This window comes from Camelina sativa, chromosome 18 (genome assembly GCF_030686135.1).
Source record: "Camelina sativa cultivar CO46 ecotype springtype chromosome 18, ASM3068613v1".
Lineage (NCBI taxonomy): Eukaryota > Viridiplantae > Streptophyta > Magnoliopsida > Brassicales > Brassicaceae > Camelina > Camelina sativa.
In genome coordinates, this window is record NC_141897.1 from 6,332,308 (window position 1) to 6,347,280 (window position 14,973).

General features: G+C 37.5%; 1 protein-coding gene across 1 annotated transcript; it reads right to left on the reverse strand.

Moving 5' to 3' along the window:
- Positions 1-2,895: 2,895 nt before the first annotated feature.
- On the reverse strand, positions 2,896-11,199 carry LOC104763196 (stromal processing peptidase, chloroplastic). The gene is made up of 24 exons (XM_087500295.1): positions 10,819-11,199; positions 10,253-10,475; positions 9,902-10,146; positions 9,453-9,651; positions 8,988-9,035; positions 8,739-8,846; positions 8,446-8,634; positions 8,042-8,338; positions 7,820-7,921; positions 7,334-7,468; positions 6,927-7,151; positions 6,522-6,725; positions 6,224-6,391; positions 5,806-5,955; positions 5,581-5,718; positions 5,201-5,428; positions 4,960-5,112; positions 4,732-4,858; positions 4,404-4,530; positions 3,992-4,112; positions 3,823-3,903; positions 3,633-3,734; positions 3,405-3,555; positions 2,896-3,327 (listed from the first exon to the last, which is right to left on the reverse strand). Exons 1-24 carry the CDS (start codon positions 11,004-11,006, stop codon positions 3,236-3,238), a joined length of 3,801 nt encoding a protein of 1,266 aa, XP_087356421.1. The 5' UTR covers positions 11,007-11,199; the 3' UTR covers positions 2,896-3,235.
- Between the last annotated feature and the right edge of the window lie 3,774 nt (positions 11,200-14,973).

The window sequence follows — 14,973 nt, forward strand, 5'->3', positions numbered from 1 at the left end:
CCTCTTGTGCAAACATATTCTGGTGCACATCCATCTCAAGATGTGACATCTTCTGAGATTTTGATTCCTTCTGAATCACTATCTCGCAGAAACAGAAAACCCCCTAAACACATGCAGGATTTTCATTACTATAATACTACTAGTACTATTAAATTTCCAATATCCGATTATATCACTTATTCATATCTATTTGAGCCTTTTCTTGCTTTCATTAATATCATCACAAATGACATTGTTCCACAAAGATATTCAGAAGCTAAGGATTATGTTGTGTGGTGTGATGCAATAAAAGAGGAGATTGGTGCTATGATTCGAACTAACACTTGGAGTGAGGATCAGTTGCCACCTAACAAAAAGGCAATTGGTTGTAAATGGGTGTTTACAATCAAATATCATGCAGATGGAAGTATAGAGAGATATAAGGCTAAATTAGTTGCAAAAGGTTTTACACAGGAAGAGGGTGTCGACTATGAAGAGACTTTTTCCTCTGTTGCAAATTTGCCATCTGTCAGATTGCTATTTTTGACTGCAGCTAAGAGAAATTGGATAGTTGATCAGATTGATATATCCAATGTTTTTCTAAATGGAGACTTGGATGAGGAGATTTATATGAAGATTCCACCTGGTTATGCAGATATACTTGGAGTGAAACTTCCGCCTAATGCTGTTCTCAGGTTGCATAAGTCTATTTATGGACTAAAGCAAGCTTCTCAGCAATGGTTCATCAAGTTATCTAATACTTTGCGTAAAATGGGATTTGCTAAATCTTCTGGTGAACATACTTTGTTTATCAAATCTCAGGGTGAAATCTGTCTTGCTGTTTTGGTGTATGTTGATGACATGTTGATTGTCAGTAATAGTACTGATGCAGTTGCAGATTTCAAGAATGAATTGAAGTCATATTTCAAGCTACGAGATTTAGGTCCTGCAAAGTACTTCCTCGGCATAGAGATTGCAAGATCTTCTGCAGACATCTCACTCTGTCAACGGAAATATACATTGGAGCTGTTATCTACTACAGGCTTTCTTGGCAGCAAACCTTGTGATTTTCCAATGAATCCCGATGTCAAGATCAGAAAAGATGCAGGCACTTTGTTACCTGATTCCACTCAGTACAGGAAGTTGGTTGGTAAACTCATGTACCTCCAAATAACAAGACCTGATATTTCTTTTGCGGTTAACAAGCTTTGTCAGTATTCTCATGCTCCTAGAGATACTCATTTGATTGTCGTACATCAATTCTTGAGATATTTGAAAGGAACGGTGGGTCAAGGACTGTTTTATGCATCTGATAATACGTTTGATCTGCGGGGATTTTCTGATGCCGGTTGGGGTTCTTGTACTGACGATAGAAGGCCTGTTACAGGTTTCTGCATATTCATTGGAGGTTCTTTGGTATCATGGCGATCAAAGAAGCAAGATACGGTTTCTCAAAGCTCTGCAGAATCAGAGTTTCGAGCTATGGCTTTGACAACCAAAGAACTCATTTGGCTTTCTCGGCTTATGTGGGATTTGCAGATTCCATTCACTCCTCCGGCTTATCTCTATGGTGATAATACGACAGCATTACATATCGCTAATAATGCAGTTTTTCACGAGAGAACTAAACATGTTGATATGGATTGCTACAAGATCATGAAGGAGGTAGATTATGGATTTCTTAAAACTATGCATGTTCGAACAGGGAATTAGTTAGCAGATGTTCTCACTAAAGCATTGCATTCGGCTCATTTCCAGGAGAAAATTTCCAAGATGGATGTATACAATTATCTTTGCACCTTCATCTTGAGGGGGGCTATTAGATGAGTGTATATAGTTTGCATACTTGTGAATATTAGAGTTGGTTAAGGACTCTGGAATATCCGGTTTATAGGTTAAATTAAATGTAAAGATCCGGTTTAATAATCTTGTTCTAGATAAGAACATTGTAAACAAACTCTTTCTTCTTTAATGAGAATCAGAGTTTAACAAACTTTTCTCTCTTGATTCTGATTCAACTAATAGGTGTAGCTCTGGTTACGACTATATTAGCAAAATAACCTCTATTAAAATGATTGTTTGAACCTACCACTTATCGAATCATTTGAAAACATATTGTACATGGGGAAAAATATCAAAAAAATCCTGAACTTTCAAATATAAGAGGAAAATAAAATAAACCAGGCCAATTTAGATATCACAATAAATTTCAATTAAAAATGATGTCAATAATCTACGTTAACTCGAATCATAAACGACGCCGGTTTAAAACACCAGGGAGGCAGGGACTCGATCATTAAATGAACAGCAACGTAACCGACTGAGCTATATTGGTTTATTAACATATTTTCTAACATGTCTTGTTATATTGTTTAATCAATAAGTCGAAACAAAAAAGACGAGATCGAGAACTCGGTTTTTTTCTCCACAAGAGCCGCAATACCATTGTCGAGGATACAAGCTTCGTTTAACAGGCTTCTTGGAAATAATGGACGAGGATACAAGCTTCGTTTCAATTTTCTCCGGTGCTTCAACGGCGGCGATGGGACGGAGGTTTTGCACAGTGGTTGAAGCACCTAGACGAAATGGGAATTTTGATTTCGGTGGGTTTGGAGGAGATCTCGTTTTTCTTAGTTCGAAGATATTTTGAAGAACATGTAATAGACCTAATTTTACCTATATTTTAATCATTTTTCTTAAAAAATTTTAGCAACCTATTGATCTTTTTTCAGTGATCACCACAACTATTTGGTTATTCTCACAAGTCACAACTCGTTTGATTGTGTTTCACTACTACAAAAAAATTGACACCCACATTAAAATATTATAAGCTCTAATCAATCTTCCAGCCACTAAATTATCATCCCAGACAGCCACATGAGCACCTCCCAATGATTTTACAGATAGATGAACATGGGTGCAAAAAGACTCCTCAAAATCACCATTTACAGCTGCATAAACTTTGCACCGAAGTAGTAACGATCAAGTCCAAAAAACAAAGGGTCTACATATGTCACTATCTTTCTTTCTTTTTTTCTTTTCTATAAATATGAAGGAGACAAGAGATAAGTAATACAGATAATTGGGTCACTTATTAGCCTTGATGGTGATCACAAAGAAGTATACAAACCTCTTATGCCAAAGCAAAGCCTCTGCTGTTTGTGACAACGAATCTGATGAACTTTATCTGGCTTATTCTCTGTCGTATATATGGCACATGTCTTCACCTACATTATCTTACAAGCCAAAATGTGGATCAGGTTGTTGGTCTTGTGGTCATCGATGAGCCTCGTCCCACAGGAAGAACTCCTGAAAAAGCATCTTCTGGTTCTTCTTCTTCTGATAGCACTGCACAGCAGAGTTTTCCTATTTTAATACCCAACTGATCTCAAACTGTTTTATTGCTCAAGAAACGTCACACTTACCAGTTGTCTCTTCACCAGCCTGCGCCCCAGCTATCCCAATGCAGGAGTACAGAGAATCCTCGTCCACTCTTAATTGATTATAAGCGAGGTATATGTCCTCGATCGAAGCAGCTTCATACAATGAAGTAAGTTCTTTAATGCATGACAGTTCCTAAAAAAACACAACCACCCAATCAGAAGAAGTCAAGTTAGAAACGAAACAGTTAAGAATTTGCAAGTCAGTATCACCTTCCTCGGAACAGAGGAGGCCTGCAAGTGAGCTAATAGATTAAGCCAATATGCATTGGATTTGAGTTCAGCTTCATGTCTCATAAGAAGAGTTCGCTTTGCCTGTTGATAGACAAACAACATCACTTTCCAATAACAACGAAAACGAGCTAAAAATAGCTAAGCTGATAAGGCAAAAGAGACAACTAACCCTATCCAACTCCCTAGGGGCAATTTGGTTGCTATGCAATCCTCTAAGAACGCTCTTACAGGCATCAACCGCTTTGTATACCTGGACAGAGTATTGAGAAAGTTGGTGAAGAAAACTGTTAACGAAAGAGTGGCTCATTTACTGTAAGCAAAATACAAAGACTGCATACCTTGCCGGGAGTTGAAGTCACAGATACTACATACCACCCGAGATTCAGCCTATCAAATAGGTTTAGCTCAAACGATACGTCATATGTCAGTCCAAGAGAATCTCTTACTGTGGTGAAAAGCCTGCAATGATTCAAAAAAGTTATCTTTCAGCTATGAGTGGAATAAAATGTATACGTAAAATAATAGGCACATAGAATGTAGAGACACTTCAGTCTGAAACAAAAAGACAATCAGATGCATAAAACTGCATTCTCTTAAACCCAAGTGTTTACTGACAGATCATTTTCTAAAAGTGCTTCATTCTGGCGGTTAGTTGCTGAGCAAATTTCGGACACGAACCAAACCAGAGTACAATAGCAGCAAAGAACTCAGCTTTCCAGTAATATGACACCATTCAACAATAAGAGGTACCTTGAGTTTATGATTTCTGCCAGAAGACCCATTGTAATTCCAAAGAAAAGAGGGTGGGCACGAAGCTTCTTTTGCAACTCCCTGTCTCCGCCTTCTAGCAACTGTTCCTCCGATTTCGAAAGTCCATCTGCCATTTCAATGTGCATGCATGAAATATGAAAAGCTATTTATCCAGATCTAACCACGAAATTCTCTAATACTACTGAAGATGGATTTCTGGTGTATGAGGCAAGCTCAGAAGTCAGAAGCAGACATATATACAAGGTTGCAAAATTATGACACCATATGACTCCTAATTTTATGTCGGTCCCATTAAGGTGTAACTTACCATGAGCAACAGTAAGTTTGCTAACAGACTGAAAAAGGTCATCCCCGTCAACTGTAAAGCCCCATCGATTTGGCGCTGGTCCAGCAATGTATGCACATGCTCTCTCATCAGTATCCTTCAAGAATACCTTTACAGAGATAAATATGTCAATTATCCTGCTAGAATCATATATCAAAGGGGATGGTGAAACCGAAGAGAAAGTCCATGAATTACTGTTTTTTTCCGAACCTGTTGAAATTGCAAGCCAGCTGTTGGTTGGCGAAACACAATAGGCTCTGATCCTGGTAGTTTTGCAGAATCATGGCTGGCTTTAACTGTACCGAGGTAATCAAGGATGCAACGCTCAATTTCCTCCTCTGAAAAGTCCCCCACAATGCTTACCTGAAGGAAACCACAGAAAATTTTATGAAAATAAAATAAAATAAATATTTGTGAAGCAAAATATCAGCTTTCAAGTTTGAGATATCACCTCCATATTTTCCCCAACAAAATGACTCATGACCGCTTCTTTCACAGTTTCTAGATTCAAGGTCTGTAATGACTTAGGTGTCGGCTCAACAAAACGCTCATCAGCATTCAGCATCGCAATCATGAGTTTATGAGCAGTCGCACGCTCCAAGCTTTTAGGAATTGATCGAAAATACGAAAGATATAGCTGCCGTGCTCGATCAAATGCATCTTCCAACCAGACACTACGCTGCATGCCAGAGAACCAACACTCTTTATCAGCAAAAGATTAGATAAAAACAGAGGAAAATGAACAAGCGGGTAAGAGAACACACTATTGACCGCTAATCAATAAAAACCAATGGTCAGATATGTTGCAAAGCATATTGCATTATCTAATACCTCAAGCACCATGTGAAGCAGCTGAAAAGCTGCTTGCATTCCATTGTCTCTCAGAGTAAATCGGAATTCCATGGCAATGAACTCCTCAGTTGACTCCAACGAGCAGTTTATCAAATGATTTACACAGAAAAGCTCCACCTATACAAAAATGGCTTTCAGCTTAGTTCATATCCTTTTTGTAGTTTAAAAACAAATCACAATGCAGTTTTCGACAACTTCACTTGCCTGCTCCCTTGAAAAGTCTCCAACTCGACCACCCTCACTGAGTGTACGAACACCAACAACCACAGCTCCTTTGGAATCAGAAGTTTCTGCAGCTCGTCCACCACCAACAATAAGCCGCATGACACCTGCCCGAGATTCGGTTGTTGATATCTACAATGAAAAGGGAAATGTCAAGGGAAGAGTCTTTACCTCTACATACAATATGCTGAAATAAAAGTATGGTATCAATCAACACCAAAAAATATTTTCTGCTAAAAACGAAGCATAATTTTTAAGATGTTAAGAACTTCAATTTGTTAAACAGACAGCACAAAACAACAATATAAAAACTGAAGAGAACGTCTCATAATGTAGAAAGAAAATCACCATGGACATGATGCTTAGATAGTAAGCAAAAGGAAAAGGATGTAAGATGTACCTTGTAATTTACAGGTATACCATTGGATAAGCGAAGCTGAGTGATCCCAGTCACTTTGTCATGCAACTTGGTTACGCTTGACCCAGGAATAGGGACAAAACATGGATTTCGTTGCAAGGTTAACTCTTCCAACTGTGATTGAGAGATCAATTCTTTTGGCACCTCGAGCTGCAAGGATGAAGGCAAAAAGCTGATTCAGAACTACCCTTTGGTCTATACTTGAATTAAGAGAGGATAAAAGTAATAATAAAAAAATAAAAAAAAATAAAAAAAACAAAAGTTACAAAAGAAGGAATACCTCAGGCTCAGCTTCAATGGGTGCTAATAATCCTGATTTGACAGAATCTATTATTTCAGCAGGAGTTATATTAAAATCACTCTCACCAACTCCATCAACGTGCACCTTTGTGGGAACACAAGCAACTATTGCTGCAGGAAGAGGTGCAGTGGGCCTTCCAAAATCAGAAATAAACTCTAGCACCTTGGCGCCAACAGTGTTTACCTGGACAAGAAACCATCAAAACAGAAGAAAAAAAAAAGAATTGAAACAAAAATATTTTAAATAGTATGATATGCAGGAAGTGTTAAATATCCAGTAGTTATTGATGTGTTAATTACCAGAAATTTTGAAATTAACAGTCATCTTTTGCGTCAGATATTACAAGAAAAGCTAATAAGAATAAAGCAGAACAGCCAAACCTACCTCTTCAAGCGTAACAGTTCCAGCTACAGCAACCAAGGTCTCATGTCCTTGCGTCTGATCCATAACAGTGTGGCCTAGTGCATCACTTTCCATGATAAAATCCAGGTTATCAACAGACGACACATTATCAATCATAGCCGCAAGATGTTCACTATCTTTTAGAAGAGCATCCATGTAACGTGTAAGTTCACCCCTGGTGACACCAAATTCTTTAAGTCTTCGAACCTGGAAGTAGAATGATACGTTAAACATAGCTAAATGAATTCTCATAAGCAAAAAAAGGTGACAATGGTTCTAACAGTCTTTCAGACTATCTCTTCAACCAATACATTATTCATCAAGTCCACATAAAACAATGAAAAATAGTAACCACAATGAAGATAAATTAGAACAAACAATAAGCAAACCTCTTGGACAGCAACTTTCACTGCATTTTGCCAATTTTTGGGCTCTGCGGTGACAGTAAGAGTGGTAACAGTGCATCCTTCCCTTCCCGAATCACTATGGTCCAATTCAACTGATGTAAATGGCGGGTTTGAACTCTGAAAGGTACAAAGATAAAATCACCAAAATTTACTGACAGTACTGAGTCTACTGGTAAGGCATAGAAATCCTAAAACCTTCAATAAAAAATATAGCTAGATCCATGGACTGGAAAAGAGTTTTTAGTTTTAATAGTGCACCTCCAGCTAATCGAAAACACACTTATATTGGTTGAACACCCCATCAGAGAGCTGATTTAATAAAATTTTAGTGGGATTTGAAGAGGTTCATTTTGATCAACAAAAATCTAAGCAAAATGTTCAGTGCAAGAAATGAGAACAACTATTCCTTTCCGAGCAAAACTTGAGAACAAATGTATTCAGAATAGCAACATCCTAACACCCTCATACCTTGTATCTCGTATTAATTCGAAAATGTAGAGCAGAGAGAAATATTCTTTTCATCAGAACATTTCGCAGGTCTCCAAATGTCTGAACCTTGCTAACAGGTATCTGCAGGAAGACCAAAAAAATTGTAACATTTCATGATACAATCTACCACCCTAAACTGGCTGTATCATGTTAAGCTAGCTGAAAAAAAAAAGGGAGAAATTAAAAGATTGTAACAGAAACCTTGCAGAACATATTGATTGCAAAATTTTGAAGAAGCTCATGCTTAAATATCTGCGGAGGCTTTAGATCAATACTGGTTCCAGGAAGCGACCAATTATGCTCAACCGGGGGACGAATTGCATGTCTTTCTCTTTTAATCATCTTAGATTGATCAGCAGTATTTGTTCTCTCATTTGAAAAGGTTCCACCAAGACCAGCTGGCAGCTTCGGAACGAGAAAATTAGCCATGGCACCGAAGGCACCAGGAGTAGGAGAGGGTGTTGATTCATTATCCAAACCAGTTTTTCCAAACACAGCCTGTGCAAGAGCGATTGTCTGGTCAAGATAGACTACGCAGTAGAAATTCCATATTTACTTATTAATGACAACCGGCAATGCAAGAAAAAGGTAATAGACTATCTTACTTCAATATTGTTGACTATCTGAGGTATGTTGTTGATGTCTCCCACAATATATAGAGTGGCATTGGCTGGGAAGTACCATCGCTCATGAAATTTCCTAATTTTGTCAACATCCCACTTCTTAATCTGCTCTTCCAATCCAATAGGGAACCTTCTACCCAGCTTGTTCTCAGAATGTAAATGTTGTAACAACTAGTCGCAAGAAATAAAACACAACGTGTCACTGATTATCCACCAGAAATTGGGTAAGACAACGAACTGCCGTGCTGACATAGAAAACTATTCTTAATAATTACCTGGCAGTCAACACGATACTCAATTGTATTCATCATCTGAAGTTCTGAAAGTATGGCCCGCCTTTCCTTCTCAACTCGAGAAGATAAGAATTTTGGGTGGAAAGCTATCTGTAATCATTAGAGAAATAAGATTTTATTTTCCAAATGAATCAAGATCCATGAAACATAGAGGGATTCTGATTCTTACAACAGAAAAAATGTTAGGACATATCCAATGGGAAGACATCATCTTAGATAGCAAAACTTTACCTCATTCAAGGCATCGAGCACAGACGGGAAAAGGTCGTCCTCAGAGTCCTGAAAAGGTTCAGCACTCTAATTAATATGAAGCTAGTATTCGATCTGTCGAACTCTATCAACATGATTAGCAAGCCAATACGTTCTCCAAATTATCACAATAACATCTAAAGAGAACTCAATCAAAGAAACAGACTTCAAGGTCAATATACAAATAAAGATCAACACCAAATACAGTATTCGTTGCTCATAAAAGAAATAGCATTCCATGTACAACATATAGGTATATGGAAATGTATGATTATAGAAATATAGTGGAGAAAACAAAAAAAAAAAGAGTGAAGAGAATGTGATAATTTGGTCAAACCGATGCTATAACTATAAGCACCATATTTGTTAAAGCAAATACAGAGGCAACAAAAACCTGTGAAATTGAACTAACCAAAAAAAAGCCAATAGGTGTAGAAAAAAACAAACCTTTGTGTGGGTGGGAGAGTGAATATGAAATACTGTATGGTGGAAATCTGTGTATGCATTAGAGCGGGCACCTGTACCAAGAAGTTTCTCACGTTTCTTGCTCCCAAGGAATGCAACATGTTCTATCATATGAGCAATCCCTTGCTCATCGTCTTCCTCATCAATCGATCCTACATGAACTTCCATGTGTGCCTCAAATCTAGCATTCGAAAACATTTCAGAACATATGTAAGAAATAAGAGAAAGAAGTTAGAAGGAATCCACCATATGCTTAAGCTATAATAGAAAAGGAGAACAAAATTGCCTTCCTTTATCCTTCTTCTTTGTTGTAATTGATATTCAATATATGTAATGTAAGGGAAAACATGTTAATTATCTATCTCTGATGCATAAAGCAACCATTAAAAGTATCACGAGTAGACCAACTTCAGGCATTTTTCCCAATTTACCTGTTTGGTGGAACTTTGTTCGGCAAAATAAGATAACGAAGTCCATTTTTCAATTGCCCCCGGTGCAACTTGGGATGAGAAGGAAGTTCACAACCAAGAAATGCTTCTAGCTCTGTAGTATCTATCTCAGGGGGCAATAAGTCTAGATCTTGTCTCTCCGCAACGATGCCATCTGGCCAGGCTGTTCCAGCAGCATGTGGCTCATCTGGTCCAACAGTTGCATTTAGAATCTGAGAATTTTTTCTCTGAAAAATTGACACATATTGAGTCTGTTAAACACAAACATAGTTCAAAAAAGAGTACATGACGCAAGACTAGAACATATAAGGAAAATAGTGTAGCTTTACGAACCAGAGAAGAGGTCAAACGAGACCTCAACAAACTAAATGAACTTCTGTCGACAAAGGCACTCGGTAATGATCTTCTGATTCCGGGTTGACTTCTTTTACAGGTAAAACAGAACTTGCGTCCCTGAGAAAGTGATGTCCCAGTAGCTTCTTTTCTGAAAATCGCGTTTCGTTGTCCCAGAACAATGCTCCTTTTCAAACGTCCCCTGTTCGCAGTTGGCTGTGCCCTTTGACATCAAAACATTCAAACCAAAAATTAACATCTGATTTCAAAAACCAAAATATTCAGTAAACGAGCAAATATAACTGTACTTCAACAACAACTAATTTTCACTTTCCACAAATTCAGAAAGAAACAACAACGAAATGAAACTTTAGTGATAAACATCTCCATCTCAAAATCAAAGGTTCCGTAAGCAGACCAAGATACCCTAGAACCATTATAAGTAAATGAAAAAAAAAAAAAGAACCAGTGGCTATGAACCAAGAATTAATTTCAATTTCAACGAATTCAGAAGTTTACTGATAAGCATATATATACATCTCAAAACCAAAAGACTAAAGACGTACCAAAGACCAGTATATGGAATCGAAGACTGAGCTTCGGCGCGAACACGATTGGGAGTGAGACGCGGCGACCCAGGATTAAACCTAACTTTATTTCTATCTTTTACACATCGAGAGCGGCGGCTATCTCCAGAATTAACGGGAGCTAAGATCGGAGAGAACTTAACACCGGAGAAAATGGAGGAGGCCATCGTCGCCTATTGAGGACAAAAGAGAGAAACTACAGGTGGAGGAAAAATAAATATAAAAGAAGAGGGAGATGAGGTAGCTACGTTTATTGTCTTCTCTTAGCTGACTGATTTTTTTTCTTTAATCTTTCTTTGGTTTGTGATAAGATATTGAGAAAAATATGTATGCCTCAAAAAGCCCTAACTTGCTTACCAAAAAAAAAAAAAACAAAAGGCCCTAAGCTACACATTGTATATGGAAATTGGGCTCCATGATAACTTTTTTGCCCCACAATTTGATTCAATACCAGCCCATTTTATAAAATAAAATAAATTATTTAAATTTGCAAATGACATAAAGAAATAAAACAAAGGGCATGAATGGTTGTTGAATCCAGAATGTCTAACCTTGGGCCGATTAGTCTTTGTGTTGTGATCTATAAGGTTGTTTGAACAATTCTGGTTAACAGATTGAAGAAACACTTACCTTCTATAGTTTTTCCAACTCAGGCTGCTTTTGTTTCAAAGATATTTATTTCTGATAGTTCATGAAGTTGTTCATAGTCTGCATACCCATCCAGAGTTCTCTCAGTCTGCTATGTTGTTTAAAATAGACATGTCTAAAGCGTCTGATAGACTCGAATGGAATTTTTTGCAGGACATGTTTCAAGCTTTAGGGTTTCAAAACCTTTGGATATCATGAGTAATGGGATTTGTTTCTTCGGTGAGTTATTTTGTGGTAATTAATGGGCACGTCTTTGAAGATTTCAAACTACAAAGAGACATTCGTCAAGGAGACCCTCTCTCTCCTTTTCTTTTTGTCATGTGCACGGAAGCTTTGATTCATCTCTTCAACTAAGCGGAATGCAAAGGTAAAATCTCTGGCATACAATTCCTTCCCTCTAGTCAAATAATAACTCATTTATTATTTGCTGATGATAGTCTTTTCATCTGTAAAATGAATAAAGAGCAGTGTGCTGAGGTGATGAATTGTTTAGAGATTTATGAATCTTTGTCTGGTCAAGTGATTAACAAACAGAAACCGACTATCAATTTTGGATCCAAAACAGACAAAAACCTATGGAACTGGATCAAGCGGAAAACAGGAGTTGAGTTGGAAGGAGGCACCGGAAAATACTAAGGGCTTCCAGAGTGTCTAAGGGGTTTGAAGCAATAATTATTAGGCTTCATAAAGGATAGATTACAGTCAAGATTTACAGGTTGGTATGCAAAAAAAACGTTCTCAGGGAGGTAAAGATGTTTTACTAAAATATGTAGCTATGGCCTTACATGTATATGTGATGTCTTGTTTCAAGCTTCCAAAAGGAACCATTACTAAGCTGATTTCAGTAATGATGGATTATTGGTGGAGTAACTCTCTGTTTCAGAATAAGATTCATTGGATAAGCTATGATAATTTAACTCTTCCCAAGGCTTTTGGAGGTTTAGGCTTCAAAGATTTATAAATTTTTAATCAGTCTCTTCTAGCGAAACAAGCGCCTTCTACATGATCAGGATTGTATTTTTTCAAGGTTATTTAAAAGCATATATTTTGATTCCTCCCCTTACTTATCAGCCCCAACAGGTAAACAACCATCATATGCTTGGAGAAGCCTGCAGTTTGGAAAAGCTTTGCTTAGCAAAGGTCTTAAGCGCATCATTGGAAATGGGTATAATACCTTTGTATGGATAAATAATTAGTTATATGAAGGTTGCCCAAGAAGACCGATTGGTATCATTCTCTCATGAACATAAATCTCAAAGGGGCTGATCTTTTTAACTGTTTTACTGGAGCTTGTGATGTCAATCTTTTAAGGTCCTTGTTTCACCACTCTGATAGTAGTATCATTAAAGCTATCAAGACAAGAATTGGTTTTCCGGATGCATATTGTTGGGGGAAAACAAACAATGGTTTCTACTCTACAAAATCTGGCTATGATCTGATGTATCAACATGTGTATAAAATTAGACTAACAGAAGAGAAAGCTTTGCTGTCAAGAAATCCAGTTTGTCAAGCTGTTTGGAATGTAAAAAGGTACCTAAAATTAAAAAATTTCTCTGGAAAGCTCTCAAAGGTGCTCTCAGAGCTTTTGATGGTTGTATGTTTTGCGATGAGGATTGTGGAATTAATCACATTTTGTTTCTCTGTCCTTTTGCAAGACAGGTTTGGGCATTATCTAATGTGCCATCGCCTTTGTTGGGTTTTGGAGATGCAATTTTTGAAAACTTGCATTATCTCTTCAGCTTAAAGCAATGTGTCCCACTCCCTGATGAGTTTAAGTCGGACTTTGCTTGGAACATGTGGTATTTGTGGGAAAATAGGAATTCATTTCTCTTTAATGGATATCATCAAGATCCTAATCTGTTAGTTCAGAAAGCTAGGGAAGCGGCCAATGATTGGAATGTAGCACAATTTTTTAAACCTGAATGACAACCCGAGCTCACCTTTCCAGTTAACAACTTGGCAACCTCCTTTCAAAAATAAAGTTAAATACAATATAGGCTTCTCTTGGTATAGAAAGTTGGCTCTCTCTGGTGCCTCTTGGGTTGTAAGAGACTCTTATGGGAACGTTCTCTTTCACAGTCGAAGATCTTTTGCTCAAGTAGGATCCGTTTTTGATGTTAAGATTAAAAGTTGGGATTGTGCATTGGAAAGTATAAGTGTCTGCATTACACAAACCTATTCAATGGCCAGCGATTGCAAGTCAGATCTCTCATCTCCTTACCTTAGCCACTGATAAACCTAATTGGTTTATTCTCTTTGAACCAAAGAGCTGCAACATTTGAGCCCTTTTGACTGTAGACAGTGTAACGGTAGACATAAGGTTGAATTCTTATGTTGCTACAGGCTCTCCTGTGGCTGAAAGGTCTCTTTACAATGGAGAAGAAGCTCATTTTAGACACCTTCACTTCTGGGTAGGTTTTTTGTTTCTCAACATTCCAGCCTTCTATATTCTTATTTTTACAGCTGGATAGGTAATATCTGATTTTTTTTTAGTTTTTTAAGATTAGAAAAAACAAAAGACTTTGTTTTTTGGGTTTTTTCTACGGTGATCATGCTCTATGATCATCGTATTCCTTGGGCTTTGTTTGCTCAGTTTTTTGGTTTCCATCAGAAGATCTTTCCTTTTCCTCTCTTCAAAATATTTTTCTTTCCTTTACTTGTTGCAAAGTAATTTATTTAAAATAACTATATTTTGACTTACGACAAAGTTTGATTGAACCTTACGCGGTGATTCCTTTTGATCATTGTATTTCTTGGTTTGCTCCCCTCTTTCGTCATCCTTAACTTTGGTTCTGAAAATATATACCTTATTTCCTCCATATATATATTAGCTCCTTTGCTCTCTTTATTTTCACCTTTGTTCTTTCCCTCTTTTCTTTAATCACCCTTTTTCTCCCATCATGGCTCATGAATGATGGGATGACCTCCGATACATGGTTTTGGGTCGGGATAACACTGAACTGTTCATACCCCTTACTGCTTATGTTGGCGTTTTGGCTAGGAACAATCTAAGACTAAGAGATGAAACGCTGAAGTATGTGATTCAGGAATTACCACGTCTCTAGGGTTTATCTTCGAAAGTTCATGGTCGTATCCTGGATGATAGCTATGTCCAATTTGGTTTTCAACTAGAAGCGGATTTGGTTTCAGTGCTGAGAACACAACCTTGGTTGTATAACGATTGGGTTGTGGCGCTACAAAGGTGGGAAGACTTCCCAGGTGAGGAATTTTTCACGTATATAGACCTTTGGGTTCAGTTACGTGGAATTCCTTTGTCGTATGTTTCTGAAAGGACTGTCAGTTTCATCGCTAACATTTAAGGGGATATTTTTGAACTTGATTTCAATGAAGACACTACAACTCAGATTGCTTTCCTTAGGGTAAAAGTTAGAATTGTCTTCACAGATAGGCTCCGTTTCTTTAGACGAGTTTGGTTTCAGTCCGGCGAGCGTGCTATGGTTGGCTTTAAATACGAAAAAAACTTAC

What these genes read in the sequence shown, in the direction of transcription:
- LOC104763196 (XM_087500295.1), bottom strand. Translation starts at nt 11,006, where the DNA reads ATGGCCTCCTCCATTTTCTCCGGTGTTAAGTTCTCTCCGATCTTAGCT. An exon ending in AGATAGTCAACAATATTGAA is followed by an intron (nt 8,339 to 8,445) that starts GTAAGATAGTCT and finishes GCTCTTGCACAG; the next exon opens with GCTGTGTTTGGAAAAACTGG. An exon ending in TGACTTCAACTCCCGGCAAG is followed by an intron (nt 3,904 to 3,991) that starts GTATGCAGTCTT and finishes TACTCTGTCCAG; the next exon opens with GTATACAAAGCGGTTGATGC.